This window comes from Petaurus breviceps, unplaced genomic scaffold (genome assembly GCF_028583685.1).
Source record: "Petaurus breviceps papuanus isolate PSGF00001 unplaced genomic scaffold, PetGlider_PUasm1.0 91133, whole genome shotgun sequence".
NCBI classification, from domain to species: domain Eukaryota; kingdom Metazoa; phylum Chordata; class Mammalia; order Diprotodontia; family Petauridae; genus Petaurus; species Petaurus breviceps.
In genome coordinates, this window is record NW_027187419.1 from 3,006,373 (window position 1) to 3,028,948 (window position 22,576).

The 22,576-nt window shown below is 38.2% G+C and overlaps 1 protein-coding gene across 6 annotated transcripts in view; it reads left to right on the forward strand.

Moving 5' to 3' along the window:
• Positions 1-22,576, forward strand: part of CADM1 (cell adhesion molecule 1) — a 363,137-nt gene that overhangs the window by 296,248 nt on the left and 44,313 nt on the right. For all 6 annotated transcript variants that reach the window (XM_069080202.1, XM_069080200.1, XM_069080201.1 and 3 more), the window contains 2 exons: positions 7,912-8,049; positions 10,274-10,429. In XM_069080202.1, coding sequence (XP_068936303.1) covers positions 7,912-8,049; positions 10,274-10,429 — 294 coding nt within the window. The remainder of the gene's footprint in view (positions 1-7,911; positions 8,050-10,273; positions 10,430-22,576) is intronic.

Sequence of the window (22,576 nt, forward strand, 5' to 3'; positions counted from 1 at the left end):
CTCACGGGGGGGAGGGGGAGCCCTCGTGTAGATATTCCATCTAGTGTTTTCTAGTTGCCAAAACAGCATCAGATTTCTGGACACCGAGAACCTAAATGTTTCAAATTTCTCCAGAAAAGATATAACTAATATTCTGGGAGTTTACATTTATTTCCCTTAATATGCTATGGAAGGAATCATACTCAGCAGATGTCATGTCTCACTGTTAGGACACAAGCCACCACCCTTTCCTGTCATATATTTTCTTTAGAGATGTTCCATTTTTATTGATCCTTTTGTTTTTATATCCCATTAATTTTCAAATATGTTTGTCCCCTCTCGGCTACTTAGAGAACCATCCCAAGAAACAAAGAAACAACTTAAAAATATTTAAAAAATATAAAAGTAAACAGCCCAAAAAACCTCAACTAACTCCTAGACTTTGTCAAACGGTATTTTCATTGCAGTCCTCTAAAGTAATGAGAGAAAAGTACATTTTCTTTCAGTTATCTTCTGAAACCAATCATAGCCATCATCATCATATAGCACTCTGTTTCATTTTCCTGTTCTTTCTGCTTAGGTTGTTTTATTCATTGTGTACTTTGTTTCCCTGATTCTCCTTCACTGCATCAGTTTTTAGGAGTCTTCTGATGTTTCTCACCTCTTCATAGTCATCCTTTCTTTTATAAAGCAGTAATGTTTCATTACATTCTTTTACAAAAATTCGTTTGACCATGTTTGTTACCATCCATATCATTGATTAGGCATTATGGTGGAGTGAATCTACTAACTTCACCTCTGTGCTTGTTTCCTCACTGGAGGGAGATTAAATTAAAGGACCTCTAAGGTTCATTCCAACTCTATTAAGTCTATGGACTTGAGTTTTTAATATCTTCCAAGTCATTGTTTTTCTTTTGCTCCCACTTAGGCCTTCTACCTACCATGCATATTTCAATCATCCTTTTCATCACCTACAGTCATGATTCTTTTAAGAATGTGATTCACAAAACCATGTGCCATTCTTTTTTTTTTAAGCATTTGGGGTTAAGTAACTTGCTCAAGGTTACACGGCCAGTTATTTTGTGTGGGTGCTAAGTATCTAAAGCTGGAACCGATCCCAGGTCTCCCGACTCCAGGGCCAGCGCTCTTACTCACTGCGCCACCTGGCTGCCCCGATGTGCCATTCTTTAACCCTATGAAAGCCTCCCTGTCCACTTTCTCTTTTTCCACCATATATTATTAGGGAAAGACACAAAATGGGATGGATGGGACCTACTATAAACCTATGTACTCAGCCCTCTGCCTGGTCCTCAGTGCCATCCTGCAGCATTTTTATTCCTCTTCAGTCAACTCCCAATAATTCTCCTTTCCTAGCACCTCTTTCAGATCTTTTTCAATCCCTCCATTTCCTTTCTCTTCTTCCTAGTCTCAGCATATAACCTCACTTCTTTTATTTTACTGAGATCAAGGCAATCAGTCACCAGAGTCCTGAATTTTCCTCCTCTCTGGCTGAAAATTTCTTTGTATCATTGCCTATTCCTTTCTTTTGCCATTCTGTCTCTGTGAAAGAAGTATCCTTCTTTTCTAAGGCTGAATCCTCAACCTTTATCTCTTAATCCCACCCCCCTGTCTACCCCTCTGGGATCCTTTTCATTCAGTTATATTTTATATCACTTGTCTCTTCTATGTGGCCTTTTCCTCTTAGTTTTTATAAACATTCTTAAGTATCCCCTGACCTAAAAAAAAAAAATCCACCCTACCTAACCCCTTCTTTCCTATAAAACAACCACTTTTTATCTCCCCTCTTCACAACCAGATGCTTAAAAAAAAGTTGACTGTCTTCACTGCGTCTGCTTCCTAGCCAGCCACTTCTTTTTTTTTCTCAGCACCTTTTAATGTTATTATTACCACCATCATACCTCTCTATACTGATTTGTTTCTCTTCCTCTTAAGTTCCATTATTGTAAGGCTATGTCTTATTCTTCTTTGTATGCCCTGTGGTACCTAACAGTAATTACACAATGACATTTTAAAATCCATACTTTTCCTCAAAGCATTCTTTTCAGGTAGGTGATGCAAATATCATACCCATTTTTGAGATGGGGAAACAGGTTCAGAAAGATTCAACAAATTGTGTAGTGATACATTTAATCACAGAAACTGAGTTTCAAGCTGATACTCTTAGTATACCTTTATACATAAAGCAACACTTCTCTCATAGTCAGTAATAGATTTTTGTGTAATGAATAGTGTTGAATTTTTATTAATTTTTGTGCCAGTAGGCAACAATAAGATTACTCATTATATCTCACAACCAATAGAGAATAGATAATCCCTCTGCTATTAAGGGTAGTTGAAGAAAAGCTATGAGCAGCAGATGGGGGCAGGGGACTGAAAACATGGCAGTTTATTGATGTTGGTATTGTAAATGTACGTGGACCTAACAGTTAGGTGGGAGATAGGGGGCACAGTAGGTAAGGTAAACCCTAGAGCACCCAGAAAATCAATAATTTATTGTGTTTGAATTTAAGACAGAGCTCCATTGAGTTTACTTGGCAATAACTTCCTGTATAAGCCTTCTACCACCTACTGAACCTATTCTGCATCTCAGCCTATCCTAGATTACCACATAGTGACTATCAAGGCCTTTCAACAAGAGGGACATAGATAAACTTGGGGCTTGCTAAGTCCCAGACCACTGAGTATAAGCATAAAAGACTAGCTTTTTACAATGAAAGGATCACATGTATTTTCCTCATTCTCTTTATAGCCTAAAGAAGGTAGTTTCTCTCTCTCTCTTCCTTTTTCCTATTTCCTTCTTTCTTTTTTGGCAAGTAAATGCATTAGAGGTAAACTGCTCTGTTAGAGGTAAGATCATTTTATTGACAGTGACTTAAATAACTGCTATGTGGATCAGACTGGCCACCTCAGTAAGGCAAGAGATCCCAATGAAGAAGGGGTGGGAGGACCCTCTGTACTGACACACAGCAGAGGAGTGGGGTCTGGGTAGCTGGAGAACATTACAATTTGGATACACTGGAAAAAATGTGTTGACATTCAGGTGTGGCTCATCATGCCTCTCTGACAATTCAGGAATGTTAATTTGGGGGGAAGGGTCTCATCTGCCTCATAATCTGGGCCAGGAGATCCCAACCACCAGGTTCTCTCACTTGGGGGAGATCACACCTCCCCTAATTGTACAAGGACAGGCAAGGACCTATGACTTACTTGTCATTTGTGGGGATGACACCAGGTTAAGCTGGTTGGAACTTACAGACAATAAGCACATGTCCCAGGGGGTGACTGCATGAGCGATTACAACATTGCCTTTCAACCATATCTTTAAACTAGCCCTTAGGGACAATTACCTTCTTGAGCTTAAATCCAGAATGCACAAATGTGACTTGACAAAATGGGGAATAGGGTCAGTTACATTGTAAAATCAATAGAGTAGAATTGAGAGATAATGTTTATCTCCTCCCTCCCTCCCTCCCTCCCTCCCTCCCTCCCTCCCTTCCTTCCTTCCTTCCTTCCTTCCTTCCTTCTTCTTTTGTTCATATTCTCTCTCTTTTTCTCTCTCTCTTTCTCTCTCTCTTCATCTCTTTCCTTCTCTACCTTTCCTTTTCGCTCTCCCCCTCTGAACTTCTGCACATTGCTTCCCCCCCCTCCCCTTTTCCTTTTCTCTTTTTTCCACATAGGCATCATAGCGTAGCGTGCATGGCTTATAACTGACATGTGTCTGCCAATGATGAGTCACATGAAAAATTTTAAGAAGTGAGCTAAAAGAGGGAGGAGTGTGTTCCAGGCATGGGTGATACACAGCCAGCACAATATTGTTATTACTACATATTTCAATAAAATTCATCAAACATCTATTAAGCACCTATCATGTACTGTTCTAGGTCACAGGGATACACAAATAAAAAGTTAAAACCTTGCTTTTAAGGAGAACAACAACAGAGGATATTAAATGTACAAAGATACTGAGATGAGAGGTAGCTAGTTGGTGTGGTCAAAAGAGCAATGACCCTGGAGTCCGGAGGACCTGAGTTCAAATCTGGCCTCAGACACTTAGTAGTTATGTGACCCTGGGCAAGTCATTGAATTCCAATTGCCTCCTCTCCCCCCCCCCCCCCCCCCAAGAAAAAGATACTCTCATGGATAAGAAAACACATGGTATAGGTTATGATGAGAACAGAGGACTGAGGAAGAGATCAGAGGAGGGAAAGAATACTTTCATCTGGGGCATCAGGAAAAAGGTGGTTCTTAAAATGAGTTAAGCCTGTGCAAATATAAGGAGGTGGTGTTCTCAAGCAAAGGCCTATGTATTACACACACACACACACACACACACACACACACACACACACACACACAGTTACTCTACTTACTTTAGGATATATACAAAACTCTTTTGATTGGCACTTAAATTCTTTCAAAATCTGCCTGCAGTCTGCCTTTTCAGGATCATTTCATGGTACTCCCCTCACATAGTCTACATCCCACCCAAGCTGGTCTGCTTGATGGAACATGTATACAACAATCCATTTTCCACCCTTGTGCCTTTTCCCAGGCTCTGTTCCTTACCTAGTATGCTCTGGTTCTTCCATTCAGCCCTTTGGAATCCCTAATTAACTTCAAAGCTCTGCTCAGTCATTAGAGGTCATCTAGTTCAACCCCACTCATTTTACAGATGAGAAAACATGAGACTTAGGGAATTTAAGTCACTTGCCCAAGGTTACATAGGCCTAAGTGGCAGAAGTAAGATTTAAATTGAGGCCCTGTGTCTCCAAATTTAGTGCTTTCCCACATACCTGCTGCCCCTCTCGTCTCTTCCAGGGTAACTTTTTTTTTTTCCTTTTAAATAGCATTTTATCTTTTCCAGTTACATGTAAAGATGATTTTAAATATTCATTTTTATATAAAATTTTGAGTTCCAAGTTTTTTCCCTCTCCCTTTCCTCTCTAAGATGGTAAACAGTTTGGTATAGGTTACATATGTACACCCATATAAAACATATTTCCATATTAGTCTTATTGAGAAAGTAGAAATAGAGCAAAAAGAAAAAAGTGAAAGTATGCCTCAGTCTGCATTCAGACTCAGTCGGTTCTTTCTCTGGATGTGGATAGCATTTTCTGTCACAAGTCTTTTTGAATTGTCTTGGATCATTGTATTGCTGAGAAGAGCTAAACCAATCATAGTTGATCATTGTACAACTTGGCTGTTATTATGTACAATGTTCTCCTGGTTCTGTTCATTTTGCCCAGCATCAGTTCATGTAAGTCTTTCCAGGTTTTTCTGAAGTCTGCCTACTCCTCATTCTTATAGAACAATAGTATTCCATTACATTTATATACCACAACTTGTTCAGCCATTTCCCATTTGATGGGCATTCCGGGGGGCTTTCTTCATGATTCCAGTTGTTAGTGCTCTACTGCTCCCCAAATCATTCATTTTGTTTGCATTTAAAGGTGTGTATTTTGTTCTGCAACCTTAAAAGTAAGCTTTTTGAGAACAGGAACTGTTACATTTTTGTCTTCATATCACCAGGATTAGAACAGTGTTTGCCACATTGTAAGTGATTAGTAAATGCTTGTTGAGTGAATGTCATTGAAATAAGGCTGAAAATCTTGTGTTTTTCTCTGTAGGTACCAAGGCAGGTAGGATAGGGCTGCTAGGTGGCGCAGTGGATAGAGTGCTGGACCTGGAGTTGGGAAGACTCCCTGTATTCAAATCCAACCCCAGATACTTAGTAACCATGTGACCCTGGGCAAGTCACTTAACACTTAACAGTTTTCCTCATCTGTAAAGTGAGCTAGAGAAGGAAAAGGCAAACCACAGCAGTATCTCTGCCATGATCACCCCAGAGAGGGTCATAAAGAGTCAGACACAAATGAATTCAACAGTACCTGGGGAGCCACAAATCAGACTTGGGTCTTAGTCCTCCTGTGCCAAGGGTTAGTTGTAGAGAAGTGGAGTTCAGGTGCCTTTCTGTAACAGAGACCAGTTAGGATGCTATTAAAATAGTTCAGTCAAGAGATAATAAGGGCTTTAAATTCATCAGTCAGTTTTCCTGGCCCATTTCCTATCAGTTATCCAGTCATACTTGACAAAGGGCAATTGTACTCTAGACTTATTCCTCTGTCTAGTATGACATGTACTAAGGGGTTATCTGCGCAGATCCTTGCCATTTCCTTTTTCTGTTTCCTTTCTTTTAAAATTCTTGGCAGATGTGCTGATTCGGCAGCAATTATATTCCTTCCCTTTTGCTTAATTTTGTAAAAGTACAAATTGGAGTCACTCCTTGCCATACATAGCTACTTGTTTGGGTCACTTACTTCAGGAGGCAACTAATTGAGCAAATTTGTCATTTCTGTTGATTTTCTTTAACAGTGTGAACAAAAGAAAAACCTGTTATTGTCCCATAAATTCTTTCCCTTCTCCCTCCTTCCATCCTTTGAGCTTGCTGAGAAACATGTTCAACAAATGGTTTTCTTTTCTGCTTTCCCTGTAGGAATTCCTGGCTGTTCCAATCCAATGTAAAATTTCATTTCATGGAAATTTCATAGAAATTTTTTGCATTGGATTGAAACAGTTGGAAATCCCAAATATGTGATTTAGTCCTATAATTTATTGAAGGCAGTACCAGAGATTTATTATTCAACTTGATCATCAGGATGGCATGTTTATACATTTTTAATTTCTTGTTTCTCTTCTGAGTTGAGAAACTTATTAATCATATGTCTTAGCTAAGTCTTTGCTTATTCATAGTGGTCAGGACTCAGATTCTTATACTCACTCTGGTGAATTCAGTATTCTTACTGATTTTTATTTTAACAGTCTCACTTTTGAGGCAAGGTTGCACTTTATATAAAATTTCACTAGCAACTTAGTTTCAGAAAAGATGTATACTTCCCCTGTTCTTGCTGTATAATAGAAAGTGTTTTCATCCAAGGATCTTTTTAACACTTCCTGGATTTATACATAGATATTAATATTTTTGCACACAGATAAATTAACCCTAAGTGTAGAAGTTTATTGGTAAACCCTTATTTTTTAAACATAATTTGAGAACCTTTTCCCACCTCCAGTTATTTTCTTAGTCCTAGATCAGTTTGTTGGCTGCTCTTCAGACAGTGAAAAATTGGTACTCCTTATCGAACTTGATATGTTCTCTAAATTCCCAATTTTTTTGTTCTTCCACTGGAGGAAGAAAACAGATTCAGGCCTTTGGATATTCTGAATCAAATGAAACTTAGCAAAGGTGCAGTGATTTTGTTTCTGTCTCTATGGTCAATGATTGTTTGGAAGGGCCTCATTTTTTTTTGGATCTTTGCCCATCAGCTTTTGTCTCTTTCATCTGAAGCTTGATGCTCAAGTGAGTTGAGAGTTCCTTGTAAGGAAAACCTATTTAGGAGCATTATTTCCCCCTCCCTTTGTCATCCTCTCTGCTTAAATATTTCCTAATTGCTTGCATCCTTTTAGCAGATTCAATATCTGTAATACTAGAGTGAGATAAATGGAGAAGGAAGATTTTGAGAGGGAACCTTTGTCACTGAGAATCCCCAATTTCCAAAGTGAAGGAACTCATTATAACAGAGAGATACATTTCCCCCCCTACAATGTTATCTTCAATTTACATGAATTGGAGAAGTGACTCTTTTTATGAGATGAAGTTAGAAAGAAATTCCAGTTCAAAAATTGGCCAAAACAAACCCAAATCCTGGCCTATTTTGTGTGCCTGCTTTCTGAACTGACATAACCTGAATTTTATTTTGGGGTTTTTTTTAATAGTGATTTTTGCAGTTCCCGTGAGTGTTGACCATATCAGTTATTGATGCTAATATGAGTGAATGAATCCTTTCTCATGAATCTAGCAAATGCTAAGAAAGGTTTTTCTTTTTTAAAATGTTTTATCTCTTTGATTTGTAGTCCCACCGCGCAATTTGATGATTGACATCCAGAAAGACACTGCTGTTGAAGGAGAAGAGATTGAAGTGAATTGTACTGCCATGGCCAGCAAACCAGCCACCACTATCAGATGGTTCAAAGGGAACAAGGAGCTCACGGGTAGAGTTGGGAGATGTGTTCATTTATTATTATTATTTTTATCATTGCTATTATTATTCATGATATGCAGTGTTGCTATTTAATTACCAAAAGCCTACATTGTAGTGAGCATATTTTAAAATACATGCCCACAATATACACCCACAGTAGATCTAACTGAATCTTTAATTTAAATTTCAAGTACTTTAAAATACTTTTTTAGCAAAATCTTGAAAAGTTGCATTATTTTCTCCCAAAAGAAAGTTTGGGCTTCCACAGAAATATTTCCCCAAGCTGACCACACACCATTGCATCAGGCTTTCCTGAAAGACTTGAAGACACAAGCTAAGAACTCTGGCCTAAGAGGCCTTGACATTCAACACTAGAATTTGAGTTCATTTTTTTCTCCCTTAAGCTCATGAAGTCTGTCTTCATTCCCTCAAGCTATGCTTCCTTGTGCTAGGTCTCTGACAAGATCATTGCCCTTGGACATAACTTGGGACAAGTTAGAACTCAGAATTTTCATTTTTACCTTTTCAAAAGTCTTTTACTTAAACAGAATGAATAATGTAAATAGTGAGACCCAAGTCATTCTAACTATCTTTGTCAGTGCCAGCCCTTTTGATAATGTGTTTCCCTGAAGGGGTGGCTTTCCCACCAGAATGAGAAATTTTAGCTCACTTACAAATGTATAGATCTACCTCTTTTGTAAATCTACTCATTCTTTCCCCATTTTCCTCTTTACTAGCATGTTCTTGTGCTTAATTTAGAATTTTCTTCTAGCAGCCCCTGTTCCAGCCCTCCTTAAGTTAGGGCCTTCATCTGCCTGTGTTTTTAATCCCTGTATCTTCAAATGGCCACCACTTTGGTTTCTACATCCTTTGAGGCCTCTGCTTCCATTCTATCTGACCATACCCTTCTCCTTCACTCATACTGCCTGGTTTCCTTAAACCCTTTTTCGGCATTCAGATACCCTTTCTTTCAAGATCACTGTGGAAGTGGTATCTTGGACAAGGAACCCAGTAAGCTGAACTACTTTGGTTGTAGTTTGGCAGAAATGGTCAGACTAAAATAGCCCTCTTTAATTTGAAGTATGCCAAAGGGAACTGCTCAAATCTCTGTAGAAAAGAAATAGAAAAATCTGTATCTAGACATGGACAAGTCTAAGTATGTGTTAACATCACTTTAAGTTTCAAATATTTGCTCTGCTTTTATCTTCTCTTTCCTAGGTATAGTTTTGGAAGGGGAGAGTTTCTCATTTCCCCTTTGCTTTCTCTGTCTATGTGAATTGAGCCATTAAATGTGTACCAATAAATACAAAACATTAAAAGAAAATTAATGGTGCGTCATGTCCCAGAGAGTGCGGAGTTCAGGGAAGGGGCTGCCTTTGCCTATTCATTCCATCCGGAAGCCTCCTTCTTCCTTTTCTGGGTGTTCTTGGAAGTGTCTCCCATCTGGCTCAAAGCCCTGTACAATACTTTGCTTCAACCCACTGCCATTGCATTTTTGTGGTCTTCAACAGTCTCAGAGTTTAAGCATTTTAATTACTATTTTAATTATGTAAATCCATTTAGTTACTTTCCTTCTTAATTGTTGATGATAGAAGGAGGAGAAAGGGAGCTTGTTTATAACTCTATTGATTTAAGTATTTAGGAGGTTTGGAAGATATCCTGGAATTTTCTAAACTGCCTAGTAGATAACGAAGTGCTTAATAGATGTTTCAAGTTCAGATGGGTCTATAAAGTGAATACCTCTCATCTCATTTACTCTGCCCAGAGCATTCAGATGTCAAGATGGCAGACGTTTACCGAAATTGTATGAATGAAGCTTCAGGATAGAGGAAGATTTATAAATTTAATTAATAAAAAATGCAATTAAGTCATGTAGACATTCAGCAAATATTTATTAAACACCTACTATGTATAAAAGGCACTGTGTCATCCTCTAGAGATACAAAGGGAAAAAAAATAATGACATCCCTCTCACCAAGGAGCTTACATACCATAGTTTATTTTAATATACCTGTACACATAAATATAAGGTAGGAAACGTGTGAAATGTAAAAAGTGTCGGCCTAAAAGTAAACAGCAAACTAAATAAAACCAGCATTCCTTATTACTAACTTGTTCAGTTATGATTATTAGTCAGGATAAGTAGCTACTTCATAGAAGTTGATTTAAAAAATGACTTCAGTGTCCAGAATCCACTTAGCCACCTGTTTCTTGATACCTTTTCTATCCTACAGGAAAGTCCGAGGTGGAAGAATGGTCAGACATGTACACTGTGACCAGTCAGCTTATGTTGACTGTTGGCAAAGAGGATGATGGCGTCCCTGTGATCTGTCTTGTGGACCACCCTGCAGTCAAAGACATGCAGACACAGCGGTACTTAGAAGTACAGTGTAAGTACCTAAGTATTTTATTCTTTGGGGATACAGCTAGAGTTGCTTGAAAAGACTTCAAAAGCCATTAATTATGTAATTACATTTTATTATAGTGTAGATACAATTTCTATCTTGTAACCTTGGTAGAGAAATCAAAGTATTGAGAATCACATAATGGATTAAACAATGAAATTTTTATGCAGCTTTGCCATGTTACAGAGTACTAGTGGGATTCTAGAAATATCATATTTAACTAAAATTTAGTGCTTGAAGAGGGACCCATCCAGATTCTTAACCTTAATATGGATCTGATATAGCACTTGACTTTAATTAAAGGGATTTTTGTGAGTGTGTGTTGTCATTATACCTGTTTCAGCATTGAAAAGTAATGTTTTTTTAAATTTTTACTTCTTTGTAAATATGCCATTGGAGTGCACCTAGTTAGTGTAGGGAATACGTGTCTCACTGGGAGTCAGGAAGACTCATCTTTGTGAACTCAAATCTGGCTCGAGATTTGTTACCCTGAGCATGTCCCTTAAACCTGTTTGCCTTACTTCACTTATGTATAAAGTAAGACAGAAGAAAATGACAAAACCACTCCAGTATCTTTGCCAGGAAAACCCCAAAAGGGGCCACGAAGAGCCAGAAATGACTGAACAACAACAAACATGCTATGTAGTTCTAAATACAAATGTTAGAACGTTGACTTACATCTTAAGCATGATTTATAGCAATGAGTTTAAATGTTTGAATATGTATAGGTCTTCTTAATGGGGGGGGGGTTAAACCTAAACTAATTTATACTCAGTAATAATACTAATGACATTGATCTATAAAAGGTAAATAATTTTAAAAATTGATGTTAACATGTGACATATGCATCACCTCCAAACTCCATGCAATGAAAAACTTTGAAAATATACAGACCTAGCAGAAGACATCAAAACTCAGTCTGTCAGCCACATTTTCATGTCTGCTGCTGGAGTTGTCTCAGCTTTAGTTAACTTACGGATGAAGAGCTTCTATCTCAATATTTTTATTTGGTTGTAAAACAAAGTTGTTTTATCCATCTGCACAATAGTCTGTGGAAGATTAAGCATAAGAGAATAATAGTAAGATAGTGATTTGCCACCAAACTGTTTCTATCCAAACTCAATGAAACCATTAAAAGTATAAGATAATCGCTACGACGGCAATACGGTGATGGTGTGTAAGTGTCATCATCCCTATTTTTCAGATGAAGAAATAATGCTGAAAGCCAGTATATGAGCCCAGATTGTGGACTCCATATCCAGCACTCTTTCCACTGTCATGCTACCCATTTTTAATTAATGGTGAAGTCATATTTTCTTCTAGGATCTTAGATTCAGAACTGGAAAGGGTTTCCAAGAAATTGAATTTATAGGTGAAATGACTTGTCCAAAGTTATCATGCCTGTGGTAAGCCATGATGTCAACCCAGATCCTTCTACTCTTTTACCTGCACCACGCTGCTTCCATATTTCTTTTTTCTTTTTTTAATTTTTGGAGGGGAGAAGGCAGGGCAGTTGGGGTTAAGTGACTTGCCCAAGGTCACACAGCTAGTTTTTTTTGTGTTAGTGTCTGAGGCTGGATTTGAACTCAGGTCCTCCTGAGTCCAGGGCCGGCGCTCTATTCACTGCGCCACCTAGCCACCCTTGCTTCCATGTTTCTTATTTGTGCCTTCAAAATAATTATACTGAGAAATATAGACAAAGACATAGTCCATTTTCCTTTAAGGAGCTCAAGCCTCAGATGAATTGAGTCATTTTTCTGTCATGTTCTTTTCTCCGTGACCTTATTTGCGACTTTCTTGGCAAAGATATTGAGGTGGTTTGCCATTGCCTTCTCCAGTTCATTTTTCAGATGAGGAAACTGAGACCCAGGGCCACACAGCTAGTAAGTACCTAAGGTCAGATTTGAACTCAGGAAGATGATTCTTCCTGACTCCAGGCCTGGCACTTATTTATGATCAGTCTAAATAGGTTTTTGCTGCAAGAATATCCTCTGTTGGCCGTCAATAATACTGGCCATGATAGAGTTCTGTGCTCAATTAAGTTCCTACTAAATACTGAGTCCAGAAGGAGAAAGAAGGATAATTAAGATCCCTGACCTCTTGGTACCCATTCTCTAATGGGGCAAAATGACTTACACAAATAACCTTAATATAAAATAAAACATGACTGGTTTTCAGGAGAGAGAAAGTTAAATTGTCCTTTTAGGTCCAAGAGAGGGAAAGGTATTTTCCTTTGTGGAGGTTAAAGCAGGGACAAACAGGAAGCTTTGTAGAAGTAGTCACATTTGACCTGGGTCTTAAAGTGTGAGCAGGGATGATAAGTGTGGGTGGGGAATGATATTTCTGGTGTGGTCCCAACATATATTCTAATGATTAGTATTAGCATAGGAACACAATTTAGATGGTATGAATTTTTTTCTGAAATATCAGATAATGACTAACATATATGAGTTAGAATGTTATGAGACTTAGACTGGACTAGGCATTCTTAGGTGTCATTTCAGAGAAGCAAGATGCCACTTTAAACTTGAGCAGTGGGCCCAACTAGCTTCTTTGCTGAAGCAGAGTGTGGAGAAGTGAATCGATGAAGAGTTGCTTCTCAAGGGACCATTCTAGTCCATCCTTTTCTTGCTCTGTGAGATTGGCTCATCTGTATCATTACATAAAGGAGGTTTTTCTTGCTAATTCATTTCTTTATTATGTAGCTTCATTATGGGCATCCTGCTTATAATTTTCCTATGACCAAAACCATTGTAGAGTAATGTTCCTATAATGAGAAAACAGAAATGATCAGATATTACCTAAATTGGCAGATTGTAGATTTTTTTGTGACTTCATTAATATGTAATTCATTTATACAAACTTTATATCCATTAACTTGCCTTGTAGGGCACCATTAGTTTTAATAATACATTAGCTCAATTGTGAAACCTGAGTAGATACTCATCCATCTCCTACCCTAAACCTTCTTCCTAATACTTTTCCAAAGCACCTTGAGAACCATATTCTAAATATAATGTGGGCCACATCTCTCAGTTGCCAGCTACTTTGTCCTCTGCACTCTGGACCTAAGGCTCATAAGGATCCTGTGATTTGTGCCCTTATTTTTTAAAGGATTGCTGTTAGAAAATTTGTTTGCAATAGTTGTCAGCCAGCCCTCCATGACCCAGAGCTTCAGTACTTAAAACATCCTTTCAGGGAGCGACGAAGTTCCATTTCTGAATCCATTTGGCTGCTAATACTTAACGATAGCAAAATAGCGCTAATGTCTTTCCAAGAAGGCAGGTGCTCTTACTGACCATTTTAAACCCTTGATGGTACCTTATTCTGGGAGCTGGAAAAGGAATGGTTTCCCCATCTTTTCTTTTTTTCAGGATCTTCAGTGACTTACTTAGCCCAACACACAAACATTTTAGGCTAGAGAAGTTCTCAGAACACTTGACTTATGCCTCCCAAAAGTTCTTTGGGTTGTATTCAGCACAAAGTTATTTTTTGACAACAGAAGGTGAATAGTTGCAAAGTTAACTTTCTGGGGATATGGAGTCTTTTTTTACAAATGCATATTAACTTTCAAGGGTATTGATCAGTTTATTGTTCACTCCTGATCTTACACATTTTCTGCAGTCAAGGATAGTATATTCCCATATTTGTTCCTTGCAGTCTTCTAAACAAATGTTTAAAAAGTTATAAGTTTAGAATTCTTTGTGATATAGAGTGTTTCTTCAAAGAGAAACAAGAAACATTGTGTGGATCTGTTTACTTCATTTTCCTTCAATACAAGCAGCCATCTAATAACAACACCAAAAAAAAAAGCCGTTTTACCTCCTGGGATACCCACTTATTTGGCACAGCTTTTTGTCTCTTTCAGCTAACATTGGCTAGTATCATTGTTGGCTATCTTTAACCCCTCTCACAGAAGTCCCTTCTCAACCACTGTTACGGTAGCCATGAGGAATGAATATCTTAAAAATATATGAGATCTCCAAAAAGATTCATTCAGTGGCAACTCTTTGACGTAGATGAAATTCTGAAGAACACTTTAGGGAAAAGATAATGGGAGTTTACAGGTAATTTAGGCTTATAAGACTTAAAGATTTTTAGACCATAAAGGGACCTTGGGGATTACTTGATCCAACTCTGGGTTTCACAGTTGAAGAAACTGAGGTTCACATCAATTTATCGACTTGCTGAAGATCACACAGTTAGTTGATGGCGGAAGGAATAATAGAGCCCAAGCCTTCTCATTCTCATTCCTTCCTTTGGTACACTGAACTGAATTGCTTCCAGGCTAGATGAATAATCTTTCCATAGATGTACATTTGACATGTTATGATTAGCATTGAAAACTCTCATTCAGCCCCTTTTGCATCCTGGAAGCTTGAAACAAGTCTATACCGCACTCCATGGATTTATGAGAGCTAGAATGTCATGGCATGAGAGGTCAAGTCATGGCTTTGAGGTCTGTGTGAATCAGGTTGTTTTTTTAAACACTCTTATTCCAGGAACAAAAAGAGGAATTGAAGGCATGAAAAATCTACATTGAAATGCTTTTAAGTGTTTGACTTGAAGTGTGATGATCAAAAACTGAGGGGAGTAAAATTAAAATGAAGGGTTAAACTAACCCTTATGATAAAACAACACCACCCCCATGGAGAAGACAAGGGCATGATCCTAACTCAGAAATCTCTTTTTCTTGAGGTTTTCCGTCCTAATTAATTGAACACAAGTTGTTGCAGTATCTGTTAGGGACCCCTGTTTGTGATGGTATCAAGAGAAATTGTTGTGCCCAATTATGTTAAAAATCAGCCAGATGTGTATGCTGCCACACTTTTAATAATCCTTATGTTTCTGGTGAGTACAGATATTAATTGTGTAGTATGCATTGAAGTGATTAACATCAATGTAATTTATCATCTGGAGATTTCTGAACATAAATAAATGAGTTGTTTTGTTCAGCGAGGTGTTGACCCCTTCCAAATCCGTGATTTAAAGTCCCCCCCCCCCCTTTTTTATTATAAATATGAAAGGCACCACAATCAGCCAAGTGTTCAGTTATTTGATTTTCTGGGGCATTAGCCACTCTTGTTTGTGACATTTCCCAGTTGGGTGCTCGTTTGCAAGCTCATTAATAAGGTTTTCTCATAGGAATGTTGCTAAGAATGAAGAATATACAGTAGGGCCCTTGGTTTTTTTTGCTTTCATTCTGAGACTCAGCAAGAGTACAGCAGCAGCAGTGTGCAGTTAAATGTTTAAAAGAGAAAATAATTATGCTCACAAGCTCCAATTCAAAGCCTTCATTCCCTTAGCTTCGATGAAGAGTACCATGGTGGTTCTGGGGGTTTTTTGTTGTTGTTTTTAATGATTTCAGAATACCTGACCCTAAATCTTTTTGTGATTTTTACATGAGGCTTTTTGGGGTAAGTGCCTATAATAAATGAAATTAATGAAATTTACAACTTGGGTGATTAGAACAGAGCGTGATAGAATTGTAGCACAGTTAGTAATGGTTCAGATCTGAGGTGTGCTGTTGTCTCATAAAAGCCTGTTTAACGAGAACAGCTCTCTGTCTGTGCATTAAAAGAAAACTGTCTAAATAACATCAAGGTGGCAACACATAGTGACAGAAGCTGGAAATTCAAAGGAAAGACTTGACCCTCTGTATGGAATTCAAATTGTTGTGCAAAAAGGGAAAGAAAAAGCCTTGCTCTGGACAGAGGCAAAATGAAGCTCTTGGATTACTGTTGGGCTTTATTTCCTTTTCCCCCCTTACAGCTTTGCTTTTTAAATGCTCTTGCAAAAAGCATCCATTTTGTTAGGGGTTGTATTTTGGTTGTTTTTTAATGCCAGGGATGATTTTTTTTTCGGGGGGGGGGGGCGGAACAGACTCAACGAACATATTTGAATGAGTCCCCTGCTCCAATTATCATCTGTCAGTTAATTGTGTACTTGGGCATCATTTTAAAAATGAGTTTTATTGACTTGATGGAGCCATGCATTTTATAAATCCATAATTCTCTTCATCCATGATCCACAGAAGGCTAGATTTTTTTTTTACTCTCTCAATTGGAAGAAAATTGGGCATTGAGGAGATGATCAAAACCTGTTCTTTATCTGTGCCAAAATAAACGTTCCTCCGTTATCGATAGGGGCCCTGCAGTAAAGAAGCAAGAAAAACCTGGATTCTGGGAAATCTGTTTGTACTTGGAATGGAGCATTAGACTTAGTTTCCAAAAACAACTTCCTCTATCACAGCATCCCTTCCACAAGTTCTGTTTCCCAGGTCACCTTCTTTGAGGCATAATAACAGGCAATATCTGGATTTGGCCTGTTTCTCTGCTTCCCAGTCTTCTTGTTAACAGGATATTCTCCTCCCACTCTCCCTTCCTTTTATTATTTTTTTAGCAGGTGAATTGAATTTCAGGGAAGTCATCTCACTATTTATTATTCCTCTTGAGAAATCATCAAGGCATGGAGTTCCCCTGACTCAAACTAATTTTTTAAGCATCATTCCTTTGTTGTTAATGCAAAGCAGCAGTACTTTAAAGGACCGTGACTAACTTAACAGATAGTTAGCCAAGCACTCTGTGGTGCTACAATGGGTTAGCAGCTCAGGAATCAGCAATAGAAAGAATATTGTCGGTCCAGGGTTGAATTCTTCCATAGGGTAAAGAAGCATTTGACATTGGGGTTGGGGGGGGGGGTGGCTTTTCACAATCTGCCTTTCTTTTTTCCTTGACATTCCCCTCCATTTGCCACCCCTCCCCCTCACGTCAATAAAAAGGCCCCTTTTTCTTTTTTACTGGGGACCTCCTTCCCATACATGACCATTTGATCCCAAGGTTTAGTGAAAGGTTATTGTGCTTATAACTGTGTGCTGGAACACCCAGTAGGAGTGACTTAAGTCCTCTGATGTTCACCTTTCTCTTAATGGCCTGTTACTAAAGGTCTGACTTTAATTTTTTTGAATGATAAGTTGAAGTCAAATTGACTTGCCTGAGAATTTTCATCACTTTGAGATACACCGTAAGAGAGGGGTTCTTGGGGTCCATAGATTTAAGGGCAGGGTCTGTGAACTGGAAAAAGGGGGGGTAATTGCATCTTTCTTTTCACTTACCTCTGACTAAAATTCAGAATTTTCTTCTCTTATGATTGTAAGCAACAAAATATTATTCTGAGGAGTCCATAGCTTTCCCCATACTGCCAAAGGAGTTAATGACACACACAAAAAGATTAAGAAGAACTCCCTCCATGAGAACAAATAAAATAGAGATACAGAGGCCTGAGGACAAAAGCCAAAAGACCTTAAATAAATCCCAGCTTTGAGGAACTCTGCTAGTTAGTCCAAAGCAAAATAGCCTTTTATTCTGCATGTTTTCGTGAGTATGGAAGGAGAGCTCAAAGTAAAATCCAGGTTTTAATTTCGATCCCCTTTCTCTTTCTCCAGGGCTTCCCTTTACATCTTATTGTTTATTTTTACATTTATTTTAAATATTTCATAAAAATGTAGATCTTGATGTGAGTAAACACCCTGTTTAAAATACATTAAGAAAATAACTTTATGCCAGAGCCTCATGTGACAAAATTTGATTCTGTTGATAGTCACTTTAACGTCCACCACAATATTTTCCAGTTGCATCAAGAGGAAATATCATTTCTCCATTTGTCCTTTAGTAAACTAAATAACATACCTTTGGTACCACATCACTCCCACTCTATTCGACTCATCCTGCTCATCACAACTCTGCTCTCTGCGTTCAAGAAATAGGGTTTGAGTGCTACAGTTCGTACAACAGCTGTAACAGCAGGAGGTCCTTCACCTTCCAAACAAACAAAATAAGCTGCAGTGAAAATTATTCATGAAAATATTATGACAATAGAAAGCAAGACTTCTGCAGAATGTTCTTTTTCAGCTCCTCTGAGAAGTCTGAGTAGCTTAGCTACATAGCCAGCTGCTATCACTGATCTGAGCTGTGCAGTTCTCTTTCTGCCCCATCCTGCTGAAGTTAAAAAGGCCTGTCATTTTTAGGAGGTCTGCTTGCCTTTTGTTCAAGTCAGTCACTAGCATCAGTTCTAGCTGGATTCTTCTCAGGTTAATTTTTATTTTTGTCTTTTATTCCAAATGGTATCAGCCAAACTAACAGAAGTCTTCTTAGGCAGGCATTGCCTCTTCCTTTGACAGTGTAGGGGGGCCTATGCATAGCTTGACCCAAATTTAGACTGTGGTTTAATGTAGAGTTAAGTTTTGGAGAGGAGAGGTTGACCCTTGTCTAGGATGAAGTAAGCAGGTGGGTCCAGTGAAAGAAGCTTTGTTCTCCATGACACCTTAGTATCTGGTTTTTGTTTTTTATGAGAAGGCTCGTGAGAGCTTCAGAGGTTTAGAGACGGTAACACACAAGGGGAGGTCCGTTTTCAAAACATGCCTATGAAATGCAAATATCTTCTCTTCCAGTAGTATTAGTGTAGTGGTCTTCTCTACTATCTAGTACTTACGGTCCTTCAGGATTAAATTCTCTTCTCCCTGGTGTTTCACAATATTGGGCTTAAGACAGGAGAGGGGACTGGGAAGGCCGTGTTCAACTGCAATTCCAGAATAATTTGTACATGGACAGAATCACTGAATACCAGTCTAAGTGACTTTATACTGTGCATAGAACATTAGTTCATCTTATGGACAGTAATGAAACCAGGATGACTGAAATTTCCTTGACTTTCCACTGCACATAGGCACTTTCGATGGCTAATTTTCATAATATTCCTAATTTGAAAATTTCTTTGTGAACAAATGGGTGGTAGATGTTCTCTGGCAATGTGTGTTCTGAACTTCCTCAGTACTTGATTGACCTCTGGTTTACAGAAAAGACCAAAGGAAGCTGCTAATGGCAAAAGAACTCCCTCTCTCCTACTTTCCTTCCTTCCTTCCTTCCTTCCTTCCTTCCTTCCTTCCTTCCTTCCTTCCTTCCTTCCTTCCTTCCTTCCTTCCTTCCTCCCTCCCTCCTTCCCTCCCTCCCTTCCCCCCTTCCTTATTAGATAGCAGAATGGCATGACTTTTTATTTGCATAGGAAATTTAGATAGGAAGTACAAAAGTTCATCTGAAAAGATCACAGACTTATAGTTTGAGGTCAGACTGGCATGAAATTAATTACCACCTTCTGTCAAACCACTTTACATATGTTTATGTGTGCCTGTATAGATATAGATGTATCTGGCAAAACCACATACATGTATGTGTATGAGAAATAGAAGGTTTATTTACAAAAAGTTTCCCAAATCATAATCACTTTGTAATAAAACTTTCACTAAAATCTTTTGCCTATGTAAGATGACCTTAAGTTTCCTGGTATGTGACCCTTTGTATAGCTGTGTACAATGAATAAATTTTGCTTAGTACAGCATCAGCCCTGCTAAGTGTCCTCTATGGAACTTTATAAAAAATTAGAGTCTATTATGAAAGCCTCAGATCTCTAGACTTAATTGATTGGCTGTTGGTATTGCTATCTCCATGACTGTAATGTTCAGTAAGTGCTCAGACCTTACTATTCTTCTTATTTTTATATAACAGTTCCCTCTTTATAATGACATTAAGCCACTCTGAGCTATATGTTTCTAGACTGCTATTGCACTTGGGTGGAAAGCATCCTCTGGCTTTTAGCCTTCTGTCTTGGAACACCAGCTAAAGCATAAAATGATCACCCAGAAAATGTATTAGGCCCTGCCTCATTACTTAAAGATAAATCTTGGCACTAGGTTCCATTTTAGTAAAATATTCGGTAGATTATAACATTTGATTTATGAACATAATTAAAATATACATGGCAGGCTTTGGGCTATCCAATCCACCATCTGGACTCTTGAGTATTTTGACATATCCTTGTTGTATTCATGAAGTTCCTGCATAATTTTGGCTCTCCTAGGGGTTTCCAAGTTGCAATAGAATCGCAAGGTGTTCTTTTCCACCCCTTGAAAATGTTCCAAGCTCTACTTTGGGGGCAAAGGAAGAGAGACTTAATTTATTATAAGGTTTGTATCAGCCAAAGATAGACCTTGGAATGTGCACGTTATGTTTGTGAACTGGCCATGAAGACTGTTTGATTGCCTATTGTCAAATAATGTACCAATAAATACTGAAGATGTCAACCTGGGGGAGGGTGTTCTCCTCCATAATAGAAGCAAGATTAATGTTTACCTTTTCACCAGCTATTATGGTAGTTGTGGCAGAATAAGTAGATAGTGGGTGTTCCTCAAGAAATTTGGATGGATTGTTAAAATCAGATATTAGACTTGAAGGTATGTTTTCTTTGACTTCTTACATCATTCATACTTGAATTTAAGTATAGCAAGTTCTTAGCCCATTCCTTCTGATCCACGTAAGTAATTGATAACTGGTAACAGCTCATTAGGAGTATAAGAAGTCATTTGACTAAAACAAATGCAATGTTACTGTAGAGGCAGGATGGATTCGATTTTCAGCACTCTCAGTTTGCAGTGCTGAAAATGTACTCTCTTTATTTGCTTGTAAATTGCATGAAAAAACACCACACAGGCCAGGAAACATTCTGCTTCCACTTAATTAATGGACCATTGTCAGTGGTGCATGGAAAATGCAGCCCTTTGGTGGATCTGAGGTTAACCTTCCAGCAAACATTTAGTTTTAATCTGAAGTTTGGGTTTTCAGTTCCTGCAACCACCGTGAGGCCATTCTGGGAGGAATGGCAGAGGTTCTCTGACATTGAATTCTTATGCGTCACATAAGTTCTGTTTTTCTAAGTGTGAATGAAGTGACATTACTTCTTTAGTTTACCTTGTCTTGTGTGTGTGTGTGTGTCCACAAATCAGTGTGTTTCTTCTCTCTCTCACTCTCTGCATTCCATAATGGGTTTCTAACTGGTACTTTCTCTCTTTTTTGGTGTATCTCCAGTATTTCTCTTGTAGCCAAATTAATGTGTGACCTTTGGGTACTCAGGGCTTATATTTAGACAGGGGTACTATCTCAAGCTTTAAAGAGGACTATTAAGTCTTGGTGCAGCTCCACACTTAGTCTTCTGTTCAAGGTCACTGTGGTTTTTCCTTCATGTTTATTTATACCCTTCTCAATTGACTCCCCTCCTCACTCCCCAATAAATATCTGGAAATATCTATTCCAGTTTGTTCTTAAAATTTTCCTTTGTAGCCAATGAGTCTGAGAGTGAAACCATGCCACTTGAAAGGGTCAACTGGTGCCTTCAAGCCTTGTTAACTTTATGTTCTCTGGCAAATGACTCAACATCTCAGAAAGCCTTCCCAAAATACAGAGTGAGATTACATACCAGCATGCAAGGTGGTTCTCTTAAAAGATTCTGAAAACCAAGTAATTTCAGAGCTGTGAGAGGGAGGCCTCTGATAGGAGTAAGTATATAAAAATGCTTTTGTAAAGCAGCCATCTTTAGAGAGGATTGACTCGTGTGACTTACTTGACTGCTCACAGGTTGCAGTTAGCTGAGCCCTGCCCTCTTTTTTGCTTTCCACTATTCCATAAGATACACGTTACGTTAATTAGCTAAGCTTTGCTTATAAAAGGCCAGGGAGCTGTTTTAGGTAGTGTGACTGTCTGAGGAAGTAACATCTTGGAAATTATTTTGACTTTTCTGCTGACTAATGTCTCACTGTCTCTCATTTATTATACTTGAGTATGTCTCCAAAAAAATATACCTAGCATTCATTCTTACAGCTCTGTTGAAACTGATTTGCAGATTAATATAGTGTTAGTTTGAACCTTACAGAGATATTCAAAAATTCTACCAGTCCACAGTTTGTGTATCATCATTGATACTTTAAATTTTAGCCTGCCTTCCACAAAAGAGGTGGGTGTAGATAATGAAATAAATTACATAGGCATCAGTTATTTATATGCTGGTGGCCATCCTGATTAAACAACTCTTAGCTGTGATAAAGACGACATTGCTTGTATTGAGTTTTAAATTGTGGCTCACAATTAACTCCAAGTGAGTATTCATCCTCCAGATAAGCCTTATTTTATATATTTTACATAATTTTATCAACTCATACAAAGCCTCAGTCTTCAGTATATTTAAAACAAGATTTTTCTAGTTTCAAGTGAACAAACCTTTTCCCCCCTCTGCCCCCAATTCTGATTT